This window comes from Prunus avium, chromosome 4, assembly GCF_965620075.1.
Source record: "Prunus avium chromosome 4, drPruAviu1.hap1.1, whole genome shotgun sequence".
NCBI classification, from domain to species: Eukaryota; Viridiplantae; Streptophyta; class Magnoliopsida; order Rosales; family Rosaceae; genus Prunus; species Prunus avium.
In genome coordinates, this window is record NC_142287.1 from 17,219,230 (window position 1) to 17,240,025 (window position 20,796).

At 41.5% G+C, this 20,796-nt stretch overlaps 2 protein-coding genes and 1 pseudogene across 2 annotated transcripts; 1 reads left to right on the forward strand and 2 right to left on the reverse strand.

Moving 5' to 3' along the window:
* Positions 1–1,536: 1,536 nt before the first annotated feature.
* On the reverse strand, positions 1,537–3,261 carry LOC110753948 (uncharacterized). The gene is made up of 3 exons (XM_088252308.1): positions 2,824–3,261; positions 1,979–2,715; positions 1,537–1,924 (listed from the first exon to the last, which is right to left on the reverse strand). Exons 1-3 carry the CDS (start codon positions 3,259–3,261, stop codon positions 1,537–1,539), a joined length of 1,563 nt encoding a protein of 520 aa, XP_088108434.1.
* A 1,519-nt stretch (positions 3,262–4,780) lies between these two features.
* Positions 4,781–5,695, reverse strand: LOC110753949 (uncharacterized). Its single transcript, XM_021954946.1, has 2 exons — positions 5,297–5,695; positions 4,781–5,200 (listed from the first exon to the last, which is right to left on the reverse strand). The coding sequence occupies exons 1-2, from the start codon at positions 5,693–5,695 to the stop codon at positions 4,781–4,783; spliced, it is 819 nt and encodes a 272-aa protein (XP_021810638.1).
* A 2,688-nt stretch (positions 5,696–8,383) lies between these two features.
* Positions 8,384–11,773, forward strand: LOC110753950 (protein FAR1-RELATED SEQUENCE 6-like; annotated as a pseudogene).
* The last annotated feature ends 9,023 nt before the right edge of the window (positions 11,774–20,796 follow it).

Genomic DNA, 20,796 nt, shown 5'->3' on the forward strand with positions numbered 1-20,796 from the left:
CTCCTTGTTGCCCTCTCGAACATGAAGATGGTGAGCAGCTCTATCTTGACTTGCCCCCTGCTCAAAGTGAGCAGATCAATGCTGTGGATGTAGAAGCAGTTGAAGAGCAGGTAGTTGATGAAGCTGCAATGGAGGAAGACGACACTAAAGGTGGCACGGCTGATGAGGTTAGGGCAGATGCGAAAGGAGGAGGCAGCTGGGGTTTCTGAGCAGATGGTGCCGGTTGAGCAGAATGAGGCTCATTTCTTGTTGAACTTGGCTGGTTGGCCTCTTTGCTATGGAATTTTCAGTTCTCTTTCAAACTTCAATTCTCATTGTCTCTTGTAAGTGTATGTCCGGAGGCATAGCTCTTGAAAAAGACTCCATTGAATTTGTACTCGAGAAGTAGCTTGCTTACAATGGAGGTAAGGCTTGTAGCCTGCGTGCGCATGTCGGGGACATAGTGCTTGAAAAAGGCTCCATTGAGTTCGTGCTTCGAGGAGCAGCTTGTCTGAAATGCAGGTGGGGCTTGTCGCCTGCGAGTGTATGTCGGTGACATAACACTCGAAAAGTGCTCCACTGAGTTCGTGCTTCGAGGAGCAGCTTGTCTGCAATGGAGGTGAGGCTTGTCGCCTGCGAGCGTATGTCGGGGACATAACACTCGAAAAATGCTCCATTGAGTTCGTGCTTCGAGGAGCAGCTTGTCTGCAATGGAGGTTCCATTGAGTTCGTGCTTCGAGGAGCAGGTTGTCTGCAATGGAGGTGGGGCTTGTCGCCTGCGAGCGTATGTCGGGGACATAACACTCAAAAAATGCTCCATTGAGTTCGTGCTTCGAGGAGCAGGTTGTTTGCAATGGAGGTTCCATTGAGTTCATGCTTCGAGGTGCAGCTTGTCTGCAATGGAGGTGGGGCTTGTTGCCTGCGAGCGTATGTCGGGGACATAACACTAAAAAAATGCTCCATTGAGTTCGTGCTTCGAGGAGCAGCTTGTTTGCAATGGAGGTGAGGCTTGTCGCCTGCGAGCGTATGTCGAGGACATAACACTCGAGAAATGCTCCATTGAGTTCGTGCTCGAGGAGCAGCTTGTCTGCAATGGAGGTAAGGCTGGTCGCCTGCATGTGTATGTTTGTGGGACATAATGCTCGAAAAAATACTTCATTGAAAAGCTTGCTCTTGTATTGATGTCGGTGTGACTACATCGCTTTATTGAATAAAAGAAATGGACAACGTAGATAACATCGAAAGCAGTTTGTCTTCAATGGAAGTAAGGGAGGCCTGTCGCCTGGTAGGAGCCCAGCTGGTGAGCGAAGGGCTTCATGGATAGTATCTCTGAAGGTGGTGTGCATTCCATTGTCTTGGAATTTCCTTTCCTTCTAGAGTGTCAAGGGTGTAACTTCCTCTGCCCCCAGGTCGGCTGATCACGTAGGAGCCTTCCCAATTGGGATTCATCTTCTTTGACCCTTGCCCTAGTGCTGTGATGAAACTCTTTCTGAGCACAAGGTCCCTAGGTCGAAACTGTCTGATCTTGGCCTTCTTATTGTAGTAAGACGTCAGCTGCTACTGGTAGGCTGCCACTCGAACAATGGCCTTTTCCCGTTCTCCTTCGAGCAGATCAAGGTTGACTTTCATCTGTTTGCAGTTTTGGTCAAGACTGCCCACCTCAATGCTCATGGAAGGGACTGTGATGTGTGGGGGGATGATTGCTTCTGTCCCATAGGCTAGAGAAAATGGTGTCTCGCCGGTTGATCTCCTTTTGGTTGTGCGATAAGCCCACAGGACTCCTGGTAACTCGTCGACCCGTTTTCCTTTTGCACCTTCCTCTCTTTTCTTCAAGCAGTCCAGCACGATCTTGTTGGATGCTTCTGCTTGGCCATTGCCTTGCGAGTATCTGGGGGTTGACAAGTGCTGTTTGATGCCATACTTCGCAAGGAACGCAGTGATCTGCCTGCCCACGAACTATGTACCATTGTCGGTGACTATCGACTGCGGGCATCCGAACCGGTAGATGATGTTCTTCCAGATAAATCGTTCGACATCAGCTTCCTTGGTAGAGGATAAAGCCTCAGCCTCGATCCATTTGGTGAAGTAATCCGTGGCGACGATCATCATCTCCTTGTTGGCAGGTGCTATCGGCATAGGTCCCACCAAGTCGATGGCCCATTGCATGAAAGGCCATGGACTGTTCTGCAGATGGTATTCCTCAGTTGGCAAGCCAGGGATCGGCTTATATCGTTGGCACCGATCACATCTTTGAGCATACTCCGTGGAGTCTTGGCGCATGGTAGGCCAGAAGTAGCCTATGCTGAGAGCCTTCTGGGTAAGCGATCTGCCCCCAGCGTGATTTCCACATTCGCCGTCGTGTATTTTGCAAAGAACCTCGAGCGTCTGCGGGTACTTGATGCAAGTATGGTGAGGTTCGAAGTATGATTTGCGAACAAGCATGTCACCTTTCATGTAGTACCTCACAGCCTTCTGTTTGATTTTTCGAGCCTCGGACTTGTCCTTGGGTAAGTTTTCGTCAACTAGGTAGTCAATGATGGGGTCTTGACAGCTAGGATCCTCGTCGATCTGCATCAGGTTTGGCTGTTCTGCCTCTTCTATGCTTGGCTGGTCAAGGTGCTCGACCGGGATAGAGCGTCTGAACTGGGTATCAAGCGCTGATCCTAAGCTCGCTAGTGCGTCTGCGTGTGCGTTCTCTGCTCGAGGCACTTGTTGGATGGTGAAGGTAGAAAACACCTTCAACAGCTCTTGGACTTTGTCAAGGTACAAGATCATCCTTGGGTGCTTCGCCATGTATTCTCCTGAGGCTTGATTTGTGATTAGCTGGGAATCTGAGTAGATGGCCAGCTTCTTGATTGACAGCTCCTTTGCCAAGAGCAAGCCAGCGAGCAATGCCTCGTATTCTGCCTCGTTGTTTGAGGCTGGGAAGCCAAGTGTGATAGCTTGCTCCAACAAGGTTCCATTCGGAGTGATGATGACAACACCTGTTCCAGCTCCTTTTTGGTTCGACGCTCCGTTTACGCGCAATTTCCACATGTCTCTAGGTTGGTCAGGTTCATCGGAGGTCTTGTCTGCTATCGAACTTTCCTTCTTTTTGCTGACCAGCTTCTCTTCTTCGGCCGATGGCGTGAATTCTGCGACAATGTCTGCCAAAGCCTGTGCTTTTATTGCAGTCTTCGGCCGGTAGAGGAGGTCGTATTGGCTTAGCTCTATAGCCCACTTCATGAGTCGTTGAGACGCGTCAGGGCTGTGCAGGATTGACCTCAAAGGAAAGTCGATCATGACGATGACTCGATGTGCTTGGTAGTAGGATCGTAGCTTTCTCGCGGAAACTACAAGGGCCAAAATGAGCTTCTCCAATTTTGGGTAGCGAGTCTCTGCATCGAGAAGGGCTTTTGACGTGTAGAATACCGGATGTTGGGCTCCCAGTTCTTCTCGGATGAGAGCTGAGCTGACGGCTGAGTTGGACACCGCCAGGTACACGAACAAGTCTTCACCAGGAACTGGCTTCGAGAGCAGGGGAGGTGAAGTGAGGTAAGTCTTTAAATTCTGGAAAGCTTCTTCGCACTCCTCGTCCCATTTATCTCTTTGCCCCTTTTTTATAGCCTTGAAGAATGGTCTACACTTGTCAGTGGATCTCGAGAGGAATCGGTTGAGGGCCGCTGCTCTGCCCGTCAGACTTTGTATTTCCTTTACTGTTGAAGGTGACTTCATCTCGAGAATGGCCTTGATTTGGCATGGGTGCGCCTCGTACCTCGTTGAGTTACTAGGTATCCCAGGAATCGGCCGGACGATACACCGAACGTGCACTTACTTGGATTCAACTTCATGCGATACTAGCGGAGCAGGCTGAACGCCTCAGTAAGGTTCTTGATGTGGTCTGCTCGCTTGGGGGCTTTGACCAGCATGTCATCCACGTAGACTTCCATGGTATTGCCGATTTGCTCCTTGAATTTTTTTTTTTCACGAGCCTTTGGTAGGTTGCTCCGGCGTTCTTCAGCCCAAAAGGCATGACCTTGTAGCAGTAGGTCCCTCTTTCTATGATGAAAGAAGTCTTCGCCTTGTCATCTTCGTACATTAGGATTTGATTATAGCCGGAGTAGGCGTCCATGAAGCTGAGCAGCTGATTGCCGGAAGTTGAATCCACGAGCTGATCGATTCTCGGCAATGGGAAGTTGTCTTTAGGGCAAGCTTTGTTGAGGTTGGTGTAATCGACACAAACTCTCCATTTGCCCTTTTCTTGCTTCGCCACCAGTACAACGTTGGCCAGCCATTCTGAGTAGGAGACCTCTTCAATGAAGCCGGTAGCTAGAAGCTTATCGATCTCGGCTTCGATGATCGCAACTCGCTCTGGAGCGAAGTTGCGTCTCTTCTGCACCACGGGTTTGCTGGCAGGGTTGACATGGAGTCGGTGGCAGATGATGTTCGGGTCGATGCCAGGCATGTCAGATGGCGACCATGCAAACATGTCTTTGTTCCTTTGGAGGAAGGTGGTCAGCTCCACCTTCTCGTCTAGGCTTAGGCGCGAGCCGATCCGCGCTTTTTTGTTTGGCTGGTCAGGATCGAGGGGTACTAACTCAACGTCTTCCTCAGGCTTCCAACCTTGTTCAAGGGAGCCTTCCGGGCAGATTCCCTCGTCTCAATCCTTCTCGTTTGGATTCTGGCACGAGCCGATCTGCGCTTCTTTGTCTGGCAGGCCAGGATTAGGGGGTACTAACTCAATGTCATCCTCAGGCTTCCAACCCTTTTCAGGGGAGTCTTCCGGGCGGATTCCCTCGCCTTGATCCTGGCTCCTTAATTGCTATTTTGAGATAGCAACTCCCTTCCTATTCGGGCTTGCTTGTCTGCTGGGAGTGTTTCCTGCCACGTCAGTAGCTTGCATTACTGGTGTGAACTGCAGCTGTTTGCTCTTCTTGAGCCCTTGGGCTGTGCATCTCCTTGCCATGGCTTGATCACTGTTGATCTGCCCGATACCGTATCCAGGGATGGGGTAGCGGATCTTCTGGTGTAGAGCAGATGTGATGGCTTCGATCTTGCTGATCCATGGTCGGCCCATAATCCCGTTATAGGGAGAGACCTCGTCGATGACCATGAAGGTTTGCGAGCAGACCACTGGGGGTGAGTAGACGTCTAGGTCAATTGTCCCAACAGTGATTGACGTGGCCCCATTGAAGCCAGTGAGTGATCTGGGAAGTTTGCTGATCTTGGGCTCGAATCCCATCTGTTGGATAACAGATAGTTGCAGGATATTGGCTGCGCTGCCCTAGTCCACGTGAACTCGCTCGATCACAGCTTGTTCAATTTGGATGCAGATTACTAGGGCGTCATTGTGCGGCAGATCAAGCCCGATCAAGTCCTTCTTCTGAAAGCCGATGATGGGTGTATCTGCAATGACTGGTACGCCCGTTGTGACTTGGGAGACATAAGTCGCCTGCACGATCTTTCTCTTACGCTCCTTGGTGGTCAGCCCGGACTCCTGGGAGTTAGCTAGAATGGTGTTGATCCGTATGACCTTTTGGGGAGGTTGCTTGGCAGCTGCATCACGATCCTCGATCTGCTGGATGACCTTCTTTGCAACGAATTCTGTGCAATGGCCGTCTCTGACCAGCTCATCAAGGTGCCTTTTCCAGGCGTTGCAGTTGTTTGTGTAATGACCATGCTCCCTATGGAATGCGCAGTACTTACTGGCGTCCCTCATAGAGGGATCTCCCCTCATAGGTCGTGGTCTTCTCACCCACGGCTTATTCTTCACTTGTGCCAGGATCTTGTGGATCGGGATAGTGAACTCAGTGAAGGTTCCTGTTTCCGAGCCTCCCTCTTGGGGCCGCGATCTGCGCTTGTCTCGGGCTTTATGCTCGAACTTGTTGCTTTTTTGGCTTGCCTACCTTGTCGGGTGATCAGCTTGCTTGCTGGCCTTCTTCGCCGCAGTACGGTCATCGTCCCAAAGTGCATAGCGCTCTGCCGTCGCGAAGACCTCTGCCAATGTTTGGCTTGGAGTTATAGCCAGCTCACGGTATAGCTCGTGTTTGGTTAGCAAGCCTTTTTTGAAAGCTGAGGATGCAACTTGGTCATTGCATCCTATGATGTTCGCCTTCTCAGCCTTGAATCGTCTGAGGTAGTCTCTAAGAGACTCGTCTGGTTTCTTGTGCAGGTTGAACAAGTGGTCTGTATGCTTTCTGACCGTCTTGTAGGAGATGTACTCCTTTGTGAAGATGAGGGCGAACTCCTTGAAGTTGCCTATCGACCCGGACGGTAGAGTGTGGAACCAGTCTTGAGGTGCTCCTCGCAAAGTCATCGCGAACACTTTGCACATTAGGGCGTCGTTTGCCTTGTACAGGATCATGGCACTCTTAAAGTGCCTCAAATGGCTCTCAGGGTCAGAGTCTCCCTTAAACGGAGTGATGGATGGCGTTGTGAACCGTTTCGGCGGTGCAGCTCTTTCCACCTCGTCCGTAAAGGGTGAGCAGTCGACTTGAGCAATTTCTTTGTGCAGGGCCTCATCCGTGCTTCCTTTAAGTTGGAGACTTTGGAGTCGGTCATTCACTAACTTCTCGACATCCTCTGCCCACAGGGCTAGTGGTTCGGGTCGATGTCTTCGGTGTCTCGAGCGCCGCTGGTTAACTTCCTCCTCGGTTCCCAAGGGTCGATCCTCTTGGTTGTTCTGCCTGTGGGGCAGATTAGGAGATTGAGCTTGTGAGGAGTCCTCTACGGCTTGTTGCCGTGTGTTGGTCCTCGAGCGGGCTGGTGAGCGTCGATTGTTGCGCTCGTCACGCGATTGTTCACGAACTCGAGCTCCTTGTGAGCCTAGCCTGGATTGGTTATTTCCTTGTGGGCCCAAGCGGGCGTGGACATTGGACTGTGGGCCCAGCCTTTTGCGTACATTGGTCCTTAGACCTAACCTCGAACGAATCGTCGACCGACTCAGAGTATGACTTGCAGATGTCTGTGTCTCTCCAGCACGATCTCTTTCTCTCTCCTGCCCGTTTGCCCTTGCTTGACCAGCTTGGGACCTCTCGAACTGTTCGCTGACATGCTCGTGCGTCCTCGTCTCCTCGTCATGGGGTCCAAGGTTAGGGCCTTGGTTCAAGTTGATCTGCCTGAGTAGCTGGCCAATCAGGTTGTTTTGATCGTCGACTCTTTGTGTAAGTTGATCAACCCGTGAGTTAAGGTCCACCTGACCAGAGGTGTGCATCGGGCCCAATGGCATATGGGCTAGGGCTCCATTAGACGTGTACACAGGTGCATACGTCAAGTGTGGTGGCAGAGGAGGGAGGGGATGGATCTGCTCCAAGACAGGGGAGGCGTCAAAGTAGCCGTAGGGCTGTGTAGCAAGTCCGGCAGTTGAGTGGTGTGGCTGCTGCTGTGTTCCGACAGTAGGAGGGCGCGGCAGAGCAGCTCCAGTCGCTGGCGCTTGCAGCTGCAAGGCTGTGCAGGTCACAAGACCACGTGGTGGCTGTTCTGCAATTCCAGCAGCTGTCTGCGGCGGCTGTTCTATAATTCCGGCAGTTGGAGGTGGCTGCGAAGCGCTTAGAGGCGGACGCAAGGCGTTGGCAGCCACAACACCGTGAGGTTGCAAAGAGGCTTCCACCACGAAACCATGAGACGGGCCCGTCGTGGTTGTGTTACTCTTCGAACGTCTTGTATCGACCATGGTTGATTGGAAAAAGTTGTGGAAAATGAATTTGGAGCACGCTTTGAGTATAATTTCGCGCTCTCAATGAAAGCACCAATTTGTGGGAGCAAATTTCCTCCCACGAGAATATTCGCCTAAAGATTCCTTCGTCTTCTTCGCACCTCTCTCTCCCTGCAAAACAGATCGGAGTAAAAGGACCACACCCGGGGGGTGTTGGCCAAAGGCCCTCCGATGCCTAGGTTAGGATGGGTGTTTCAAGGAAAACCGGGTGGCCGGAGCCGTGTGTGGAGGCCGGAGCCTTGTGTGTGTGAGAGAGAAAGAAGATGGTGGCTAGGGTTTGTGAAGGATAATTTCTGCAGAGTTTCAGTAGGAATTTAGACGTACCTGAACCCTTGTGTGTAGCTAGGTATTTACAGGAGCCTCGGAGGCTAGGGTTTCAGAGGAATAATTACGTAGATGGAAAGGAATTATTCCTCCCCGATTAGGCGAGATTTGATTAATTAAGGATTTGATTTATTTGATATAAATCAAATCCCTAATTGGGGTAGGAATCAAATCAATCCCCGTTTTAATTAGGTAATTGCCAATTTAATTGGGTAACTCCCAATTAAATTGAGTAACTCCCAATTAGGGCAAATAATCCCCAAATGGAAGGAATTATTTGACCTAGGGTGATTTAATTCGGTTCCCACATGTATTACAGGAAGTTTATATTAATATTTGGAATTATTTAGGGTGGAAGAATCTTCAAGAAGCCATTCAAATTTGGAGATGAGTGAAGAAAATGATGAGGTTGAGATTGGACTGGAAAATACAATGAGCCTAGAAGAAACAAAACAAGAACCTAAGGTAAATATGATTTTTAACACAGCTGATGAGGTGCTTGATTATTATAAAAAATATGCAAATCGAGTAGGTTTTCCAATGAAGAAGAGATCATCGAAGAAAGGAGATTGTGGGGAGTTGAAATATGTGACTTTATCATGTTCTCGATCAGGGATCCCACAAGGTATTGTAAGCAATGTCCTAAAGCCATATCCAAGCATAAAATGCAATTGCAAGGCTCAACTTAGGGCAGGTATATGCTTGGATGGAAGGTGGAAAGTGAACTCGGTCAAACTTGTTCATAATCATGGATTGAATCCAGATGATGCTCGATATTTTCGAATGAATCGTGCAATAAGTTCGTATATGAAAAGGAAGATTGAAGTGAATGATAGAGCTGGAATAAGAGTAAATAAGAATTATAATTCAATGGTAGTTGAAGCCGGAGGGCATGAGAATATGTCATTCATGGAAAAGGATTGTAGAAATTACATTAACAAAGTTAGAAGATTACAGCTTGGGGAAGGAGATGCAACTACAATTCAAAAGTATTTCTTGAAGATGCAAGCTCAAAATGCAAATTTTTTTTTATGCAATTGATCTAGATGAAAGTGGTCGGTTACGGAATGTGTTTTGGGCAGATTCCAGGAGTAGGGCAGCATATGAGGAATTTGGTGATGCCATTACATTTGACACGACCTACTTGACGAATAAGTATGACATGCCATTTGCTCCATTTGTAGGTGTCAATCATCACGGGCATTCAATTTTGCTTGGATGTGGACTGATTTCAAGTGAAGATACTGAGATATTTGTTTGGCTTTTTAAAGTGTGGTTGGCATGCATGTCTAGGCATGCTCCATGTGGGATAATTACTTATCAAGACAGGGCCATGAAAAATGCTATTGAGATTGTCTTTCCTAACACTAGGCATCGTTGGTGCTTATGGCATATAATGAAGAAGCTTCATGAAAAGCTTAAGAGTTATAAACACTATGAATCTATTAAATTTACCTTGGAGAACATTGTGTATGATTCATTGACCAATATTGAGTTTGAAGATCGTTGGAAAGAGATGATTGAGAAGTATGAGTTATATAGAGTAATGATTGGTTACGAGGCTTATATGATGAAAGACGTCGTTGGGTGCCAAGCTTTGTGAAAGGAAGTTTTTGGGCGGGCATGTCTACCACACAACGAAGTGAGAGTATGAATGCATTTTTTGATGACCACGTAAATTCTAAGACTACCCTGAAGCAATTTGTGGAACAATATGAAAATGCATTGATGACTAAGGTAGAAAAAGAGAACCAAGCAGATTATAAGTCTTCCTCTGCAGATATCCAATGTAGCACCCACTACTTTATGGAGAAACAAGCTCAGGGTGTGTACACTATTGCAAAATTCAAGGAGTTCCAAGATGAATTAACAGGTAAAATGTATTGTGAGGTAGTTGATACCAAGGAAGATGGTGTGTTTTTAAAGTATCAAATATCTAAAGATATGATAATTGCGGGAAAAAAAGAGAGTGTAAACTTTACAGTCATATTCCATGAATTTGACAGCGAAGTTAAGTGCAATTGTTCCAAGTTTGAGTTTAAGGGAATATTATGCAGACATGCCATTTATGTCTTGATTAAGCATAAGATGGATTTAATTCCAGATAAATACATCTTGCGAAGATGGAGGAAAGATGTGACAAGACGTCACACAAAGATTAAAATTAGCTATAATGAGTCAAATGCCACACTTGAAGCACATCAGTGTGATAAGATGCAGAAGACCTTTGATGAGATTAAGGAGTTGGCAACTGATTCTGAAGAAAAGTGTGTGATTGTGATGGCTTGGATGCAGAAACTAAAGGAGCAATTGTCTAACCAGGACAACGTTTGTGGGAGTACTCAACCAACTCCCGAGTCACCAACTGGTAGGAGCTTTGACAATTGTGTTAATGAAATTTCAAATTCGAAGAAGATACTTACCCCGTTAGCAGTCAGAAGCAAAGGTCGACCACCATTTAAAAGGAAGCAATCTAAAATGGAACAAATTGTTAGAAAGAGAAAACAAGGAGAAAAGAAGAGCACATCTCAAGAAAAAAATACTAATAAAAGAAAAGGAATGAAGGTATGCAAATAAAATAGCTATTACTTATTTTGTTATGTTAAGTGAGTAAATATTCATGGAGTACATGTGTTGTATTTGTATATTTTTCAGGCGTTCCAGATGGTAGAAAGTGATGTTCCACCCACTGACAAAATTAGTTGTGATATAGTTGGAACACAAGAGAGTATTCTTTTTATTGTAAGAATATTTAGTTGTGATTCCCATTCTTTATCTTGGCTTTGCTACATATGTATTTTTTAAATGAGATACTTGGTTTTTTTGTACTTCAGCATTACTCTATATGTATTATATAACCATCGATTTTTCCATCATTATACATTTGTAAATAGTGTTGAGTCAAAATTGCCCTATCAGTTTCTCAAATTCTTAAATAATAACAGTTATGAAATCTTTAGGAATAAATATCACAACAAATAAATAGTACCTTAAATTTTGTTTCCTCTCAAAAACGAATTTATACAATAAATGTTTCATTACATGCAGTGTTATAATGGGTGCGACATTGGCATATGAGATGATGCATGCATGATTACTTCTTAAAGGTTCGAACAAAAGATTAATTTTTTTTAATTTCATCCATTTTTCTCTTGTAATGAAACATCATTTTTTTTCTTTGAATGATTAATTTTTTCTAAGCTATTTTCCCCTCATAATTAGTGAAATATATAGCCTATATTTTATTCTATAAATGATGGTTTATGTACTTGTAAATTGTAATAGGTTGTAAGAAATTGGATAGCAGACTAAGCAGAGTGTGCGAAGGTATTTGCGAAGCGATGGCACACCTGTGGTTGGAATGGTTTTGTGATGAGGGAAAGAATAATTTGGACTCTTACACAATCGAGCAGGCTGAGTTTATGAAGATTTTGAAAAGGTTTCATGCGTACAAGATGGCAACCAGAGTTGACAAAATTTATGGAGATGGATTTAGAGAAGTTCAGTGCGCGGTTAGTACATCTAACCTCCATAAAACCCTGCAACATATCATTCGACACAAGACTCTCCCTCCTCGGATCCATAGCAACTCAACTTGTTAATATAGAGGAAATTAGTAGAGATGTATTTTTCCAAATGTGACAGGTAAGTGAAAAGTTGTGGGAGAGAACTTAGTGTTAATTAGTTTTGAATGTTTTTATCACTTATTCCTATTTCTCTCCTCTAAAATAGGTTTTTAAGGCTGCATGTGTTTTGACTATGATGAAATGCGCGTAATTGAATTGCTCATGACTGTAATTGGAACATAGAGATAAATGGGAGTTGAATGCATTAAATAATATGTCTCATATCTTTAAACTTGATTCTTAGTTATTTTATTTGTACTATTTTCCATTCTCTTTAGCATATTAATTAATCAAGTAAATTTTGCAAAATTTTACCTAGCTCTTGGGCTCTACTGGTCCCCTTTTCCTTGGCCACTTCCCACTTTTAAAGACAACCACACTGTCAATCACACAAAGTTTCAAACCTGCTTCAATGCCACCCAACTAAGAATACCCCTATAATTCCACATTTAGGTTTTTTTATATATTAATTTTCTAGTTTTCTAGTTTGTAGAGTAGAATAATATATTTTACCTAATCAACCACTTTTCTTACACAAAGAGGGAATCCATCCAGTCCATATAGACAAAAGAAGAAATAGAAATGGAGGGTATAGCATTAATTCCCCAACTCTAGTTAGCTAGCTATGGCTTTGCCAACTTTGTAAGACTGAAATTCAAAGCCCCATTGAACCAACCCTTGTTACTGTTTGTGTGTTTTCTGTGTATTTTAATAGAGATTTTCTGCAACCTTTTGAAACTTGCAGAGAATGTAGAGAGAATTTCAGAGAGAGAATGATGGAATCAAATCTGGAATTCACACACGCACTCTCAATGGAGAGTTTGTTGCCGTTATACATGGAAGAGGAAAGGAGATCCTTCAATCAACAACTTGAAATAAAATCTCAGCCCTTAATTGGTATCATCCCATGAGATGATGCCACATGTCTTAATCTATCACTTAAGCTAGATACAAAAGAGTATTGCCACATGGACTATGATCCAAGGGTGTACATTTAAACTGAAAACAACTATTAAAATAAACATTTTTATTGTTTCTTTGTCTCCAAGTTGCGGCTGAAGGATTACACACCAACAACCCTGTTTCCCTTTTGGGATGAACTTTTAAGGTTAGCTTAACATTCTATTTTGGAAAGTTTAAGAAAATTATAATAGCCCAATAGTCTCTTTATCTATACCTATATTTTTTAAAATTTTGAGACCTCATATAGCTTTGCAATTTTTTCAATGAATCATGTTAATCTATAGCAACAAAAAATATTGTATCTTCATTCATTCTCTATTGTGAACTATACTTGTTCAAAAGTGAAGGAAAAAGCAAAAGAAAATGGATTCGTCCAAGTGGTTTCTTCTGCTGGTTGTTGTTGCTCTCATGGTTGAAATAATCGATGCACCTATACTTGCACCACCTCCCACCCCTGCTACCCCCGATGTATGTATTTTCTCTTTTGTTTCAAGTTTATGGGAAATGTCTAATTGTTGCATGCTCTTCATCATATATTTCTTATTTGTTTCATATAATTGTTGCATGTTTTCTCTCTCCCCAAAGTTAGATTTGAGGTTAGAACTTAGTAGCAGATTGTGTGATTGTGGTTGCTTTATTGTTTGTTTCATTCAAATTTCTGGGAAATCTATAACTGCTGCAATTACCTCTTGAAGAAACACCTACATTTCATTTTCAAGAACCAAGTGTTATATGTCTTCTCTTTCCTTAGACCTTTTCAAATATATATCCAACTGTATATGAACACAATTATTATTTTTTTACATAAAAATTGTAAAAAAACTACTTACGAGTTTTGTTCAAACATATAAATTTGAAGTATCTTTTTTTACATAAAAAAACCCCTTTGACCAAGAGGTGACTCGAATAAGATTCATTTATCATGTTGTGGCCCCAACTCTAGTTATCTAGCTCTAGCTTTGCCAACTTTGCAAGATTGTAATTCATTCCCTCATTGAACTAGGCAACCGAACCAACCTATTTCTATTTTGGGATGAACTTTTGGTTCCTATGTAGCTTAATGTTCTATTTTGGAAAGTTTGGAACAATCTTAATAGCAAAATAGTATGTTTATCTATACATATATTTTTTCCATTTTGAGACCTCTCACAACCATGCAATTTTTTCAATGAATCATGTTAGGTCCTTTAAAGTACATAAATATTCTATCTTCATTCTTTCTATGTTTGTATCTAAAAGGGGGGGAGGGGGGGGGGGGGGGGGGGAAGTAGGCTACAGGTCAAGGACGAACAAATTCAAAAAGTTCTTGTTAATTCACACACACACATACAAACAATTAAGTGATTAACAAGGTAAGACAATTAACGGCTGAAAGTAAACAACACACAAGAGTTGTTGACCCTGAAAACCCAAGTGGGTAAAAAACTGGGAGCACCAAGCTAGGAGAGATCCAATCCACTCATTAAGAAATACAAGAAAATGAAGGAAGACTTAGCTCAATCTATCACCTATAGGCAGCTTCAATCAACCTTTCAGCAAGCACCATTTCTTCTTCTCTTAGCCGCAAATCCTCTCAAGAGCACCAAGCTCTAGTTGTATGTAATTTGATGTATGGAGTGAGTTATGGTTTCACAAATTCATCTATCTCAATCATAGAGCATGATTGAGCTAGACGAATGAAACATAAGTGTTGTGATGAATAAACTAGAAGTAATGTATTTAAAGCATAAAGTTTAATTCAACATAACAACAACACAGAAATAGTTTAAAGCCGAAATCTTGTAAATTTATACTTGGAGAAGTTTATATGTATACTATCAATCGTATACTCTCAAGCAACATATACTAGCTGAAACATTTGTAAAGATTGAAGTAAAGAAAAACAGTCAGCCATTAAAGATTTAAAGTCATCTTGGGGAAGCACTTATTTGAATGCAATCATTCTCATAACCCTCAAGAATATGAACTTAGGCTGAAAGGAAAGAAACTATTTTCAGAGTTTTATTCCCACTCGGTTTTTCAGTTGAAAAGCATGACTAGAAGGAAGGCAAGTGACATCTATTCAAAATGCATGATTTTCCCTTTTAAAACCCAAGTCTATCCAACACGTAGCTTATATAGAGAGTTTTAAAAACATATTTTAATTTAAAGCTACTGTCCTAAGCATTTCAACCAAGGAGCGGTGCAAGACACAAACAGCAAGCTCAGAGAATAAAACAGAAGGCATGTGTTTGTCTTTTTAATAAACCCAAGGAGCCGCACTTTTGAATCAAGGTCTGAAGAGTGGAATTAAAAAAATAGTTTATAACCCATCTCTTGGAGAAGGTGGTAGACAAGAAGATAACAACCAAGAGGTATGGGTTAAAAACTAATAAACAAATGAAATGCTTGAATCTTTAGAAAACAAAACCGTTTGAGAGTAAGTAAATTATTCTCACATGTTTGTCAGCCCTTTTTGGAAGGGAAGGATTAAAAAAGCGTTAAACCTGAAATAAAGAGAAATGTTGCAGCAAACAAGCAAAAATGAAAGTTGGATCAATACATGTGAACATGTATTAATCCAGTGAAAATGCATGTGAGTTTTACCTTTGGCAGCAACGTGAGGACTGGGATGATCTTCAATCTATTTCAGGCTTAACCTCTAATCTATCTTAGAAACTAAGAATTAATACAATGGTTTTGTAAAATTACAAGAGAAGAGCCAAACTTAAAAATACAATCCTTACAATCTCCCACTTTGGCCTTTTCTTAAACAAAACCATAAGATTCAATTCTAGTATAACAACAGTAATAACCTATTGATTTTGACAAAGTACCTGCACAACCTTCACAAGAAGAGTTAAATGATTCCACCATATACACACAATCCATAAAAGCCATTAAATATAAGTTTAACAGATAGTTTTATAAAAGCAACACAGAATTGAAATTGTCCCCCAAAATTGTCCCCCTTTTTGTCTTAGAAAAGACAAAGGGACAGCAGCTCCAACTTAGTAGGTGCACATAGCTCCCCCTTAGTATGTGCACATAGCTCCCTCTTAGTATTAGATCCGACATTTCCTAGCAGGAAGCTTCCTCCTCATCGTAGGAATGTTTGGAGAAGCAGCAGGAGTTGGGGAAGGATTACCAGATTCACCAAGAGCTTCTTCAGTAGATTTTCGCTTGTGAGATTTGAGAAGCGTGCTAATGAAGTCCTCATCCGAGGCAAAATCAGCAATGTCTTCCTCAACAGAGTTGGTAGGATCAGAGGAATCAAGAGAAGCAAAAGGGACAACAGTTTTTGAAGAGGGAACAACACCCTAGAGACCATGAGACACCAACAAGTTTTGAATGGCAATGATGGAGGCTTGGTTGGCAGAAATGGCATTGGACATTTCTTTTAACAGATTATGCATGGTGTCCAGTTTGGATTGTAGTGCAAGAATTGCAGTGTTAGAGGAAGAACTGGAAGAAGAAGCAATGGTAGGCGGGCGTTTTGATCTGGTGGAGGCAGCATCACTGCGTTTGAAAGTGGTGGCATCCACAGTGAGAGGAAGACGTCTGGAGTTAGAGAAAAACACAGGACACCCGGCTTGAAGAGCAAGAGATGTAATCAAGGAGGGAAAGACAAGACAAGTAGATTTGTCATTCTTGTTTTGAACTCCAGCATGTAAGATACTGTTAAAAATGAGTCAGCTTATGGGTGCAGGGTCTGAGGAAGAAGTCATGAGATATGCCATGCCAACAAGGGATTCGGCATTCTGGATTTGTTGGTAGGAGCAAAGACATTGGATTTTAACAGATAACACAGACATCTACCTAAAGGGGTCATATTGCCAATGGTGAAGGGACCTTTAGGTTTGACAGGACTGTCAGGTTTGAATAGAGCAGAATTGATTTGCTCTAAAGGAACTGACTCGGCTTTGTTCCAGAACACAAGAGATAGGGCAGCAGAGGTGTGGGGTAGTTTGAAGAAGGAATCGATGATAGGGACACTGACATAGACATATTTTCCTCTACGAAGGACAGAAATGGATTGATCTTGATCATCTATGTCAATATAAGAGGGAATATTTGCATAAAATTCCTTCACAATGTGTTCATTAAACTAGTGAATGTGTGTGCATAGAAGTTTGAGAGAGAGCCTATTGATAAGTGCTAGAAAATCTTTAGGCATAGAGCGGAGAATAAACACACATTCAAACAGAATTTTTCGAAAGATAGTGACAGAGTCGAAACGAGTTTGCACAGAGGAAGTAGAGAACCTTTTAACGATCAGAGAGGGAGGATCGCTCGGAGCAGAAGGATGAGCGGATGGACCAGCAGGAGGAGGCTCTTGAGAGCCCGAGGGAGCCGAGTGTGTGACGTGAGAGGGGCTAGAAGCAGTTTGTTGCCTCAGTCTTCATTTAATCCATTTTGTCATGTTTCAGGTATGTTATTAAACTTTTAATCATTTTTTTTACCTCATAAAGATCAATTTGTGATAATCGTGATTAAAATTTTGAGTTTGCGTTTGAAATAACATTGAAATAAGAAGCCACTTTCTGTTGTGTGTAAAATTTAGTTCAATCACTTGTTTCTTTATTTCAGTTAAGGCATATATTATGTATTTTGATTCCTCATAATATTTTTTTCCTTCCAAAAGAATATTTATATGTTTTCAATTCAGGATCATAATTATTTGTATGTACTTGAATCATGAGATAAGGTTTTGCATTTCAAGGAAGCCGTATTTACATACAAGTCACATGAAGACCTGAAAGCTGCATTTAAACACCTTATTCGGTTGGAAGTGGTCTTCGTGGACTAGTGATATAATGTATCTTAGGATTGTAATGAGTTTTTGGAATTTGTTACATTGGTCTTTTACTAATAATAATATATATTATTTTTCAGACAACAATTTTTACTTGGAAATATTTTTTTATATTTCTTTTACAAAATATTCGTACATTCCGACAACTTTTTACCCTTGATAATTGATATAAATGTGGTTGGAAAAACATTTTTTTCGACACACTTCCATGTTGGAAATGCACAATTCTGACAAATTATATTGATCACAAATAGTAATTTAGGGTTGGAAATACTATTTTCGACAAATAGTCATTGGTGGAAAATATAGCGTCGAAAAAATAAAGATCTTGATTAAAAAAAAAAAACTATTCCTAATAGTTGCGTAAGTTTGTGTGACCAAAGTTATGGTTGGAAATGAATTTGTATAGTCGTTTTGAAAATTTATTTCCGATAGAAATTTAAGCAATATTGACGAAATATGGGAGTTGGAAATATATTATTTCTGACGGTGTGGTCGGAAAAAAACTATTTCCAACCAACGTTTTTCCGAAAACTTCCGACTGCAAAAGACCTTTTTCGACCACAAACCGCTCTCGCTAAAAGCATTCTGTTTTGTAGTGGTTGTACACTATACTATTTCAAAATTGACGGAAAAAGAAAAGAAAATGAATTCATCTAAATGGTTTCTTGTGCTAGTTCTTGGTTGAAATGGTTGCATCTGCATATTGTCTTTCTTGCTTTATATTTTCATAACATCTGAGACTATGGAGGTTAGAAATATTATTGTTTAATAATGTGGTGCAGGGGAATGTGATTTTTGAAGAGGCACCACTGCCTTGCTTACCACCAAGAAGCAAGACCAAGATCCAACATGTTCTCATTTACCTCGTCATGGTAGTAATTGGGGCATTTCTTCTTTGGTTGTTCTCACCGGATTGCACTCACTATATAGTGAATGGCGAATGAGAAAGCATGGGGAAATTCCAAGGACGCCGTTTCTTGTGGATTCTTGGAATATCGAACCCTCACCATCTGCTGCTCATGGATCCATTCAATACCAACAACACCTCTAATCCCAAGTCCTCCACGTGTCCTAAGCTGCCTTGGATGTGGATATCTCAATTGTCATTCATATGTGTCTTATCCATATTGTGGCAAGACTTGGACATTATCCGTAACTTAATTAGTTTTTGGTTTCCTATTATGATAAATACTAAGACTTATTGCTTCATCTATATGGGTTATTCGTAGCATGGGTCCTGATTCGGTTCATACTCTATTTTTTCTAAGAAGTGGAAATGTATGATAATATATTTGGACTAATCTATCAACTGTAAATCTATAGAGGAAGTGAAAAATCGAGAAAGTGAAGGGGGGGTTAATAAACAAGTTAGAGAAAAGGAGCGGCCATAATTATAATAAGATAAGAGGAAGTGGAGAGGAGAGGAGAAGAAGGGTTTAGGGTTTGGTTTCGTGTGTTTTTTCTTAGAGTTTTAATCATTTTCTTCTTCTTTTTTTCCTTTTTTCCCAAATGCCCTATGACAATCTTTTTAGTAAAACGTTTTGGGTTGTAAGTCGGTGCGATGTCCTCTTTCACTTTATGCCTTGTAATTGATATAACACAAAGAAGCAATACTAACCGAACTTGTTTGCACCACAAATCACAAACACACTCACTACCAACCATTAAATCAACCGTGTCCTTGTCATTCTCATTAATAATTAAACAATTTTGACATTTTGTAACCAATCTTCAAGTGTAAGATCATACTTATCGTAACAAATTGAGGACTGATCTTCAACATGGCGACCAACATGCTGAACAGGCGCATATAACCAAAACTACCTTAAAATTAAAAACAAAATAAGATTATGTGTCCTATTTTTATGGAGCACAACTATTTCACAAATTGTTCTAACAATGAGACATGAAATTAAGTGCAATAAGTCTCAGTATTCATCCTAATAGTAACATCATTTTTTTGTTATTTAACCAAACACTAGCTGATTAAAGAACATAAGCATCATGTGCCCAATTATTATCCTAATATGAACAAGACACAAATGAATAATATGTGAGACAATTCAAAAATCCACATTCAGGGTAGCTGATGAGGACACATGGAGCACTTGATATTCGTGGTGCTATTAGTGTGGGGTTGGATCCATGAGTACCAAATAGTGTGATATTCACATACTCAAGAAGAGATGACATTGTTCGAATCCCCTTCTACCTTATGATTCACCGTTCGCTTATATAGAGCCTACGAACAACCCCATAAGACCCACACTAATAGCTGCTAGAATAAGGCACAAAACAACAAGCTGGATCTTGCTTGTAGGCATGGAAGGCGATGATCTAGTGGGTGCCACTTCAAAAATCACATTCGACTGTACTACATGATCAAACAAAACATTAAAACCATTCTAGTTAATTATTTAGACAATTCACTATAACAAGAAATTCATAGACTTGAAATAAATTTTAAAACTAACTGAAAACTGGTCCATAAACCAAAAAACTAACAACATGCCAACATACCCATCTCTGCAATTATTTGATTGGATTTAAATCAACAGTTTAAATCCTCAAAGTCATATCATAATTTGGCAGACACACCATAATCATAAAACTATTTTAACTACTTTCACAAATTGTTCTAACAACCAGACATGAAATTAAGGGCTATAGGTATGAATATTTAGCGTAATAGTAATATAAGTTAATTATAGAAAATAAGCATCATGTACCCAAGTCTTGACACAATATGGACATGACACAAAAGATTAGTATGTGATTTCTTATGCTAGTTCTTGGTTGAAATGATTGCATATGCATGTTGTCTTTCTTGCTTTATATTTTCATAACATATGAGACTATAAATGTTGGAAACATTATTGTTTAATAATGTGGTGCAGGGGAATGTGATTTTTGAAGAGGCACCACTGCCTTGATTACCACCAAGAAGCAAGACCAAGATCTAACTTGTTCTCTTTTACCTCGTCATGGTAGAAATTGGGGCATTTCTTCTTTGGTTGTTCTCACCCGGATTGCACTCACTATATAGTGAATGACAAATGTGAAAGCATGGGGAAATTCCAAGGACGTCGTTTCCTGTGGATTTTGGGAATATCACACCATCACCATCTGTTACTCATGGATCCATGTCAACACCAACAACACCTCTAATCCCAAGTCCTCCACGTGTCAACACCAACAACACCTCTATCCCAATTTTCATTCATATGTGTCTTGTCCATATTGTGGCAAGACTTGGACATTATCTGTAATTTAATTAGTTTCTAGTTTAGAATTAGAATAAATATTAAGAATTATTACTTAATTTATATGGGTTACTCATAGCATGGGTGGTACTCTTTCCTTCAGGAAGGATTTGGTTCAAACTCTATTTTTTCCAAGATGTGGAAATGTAA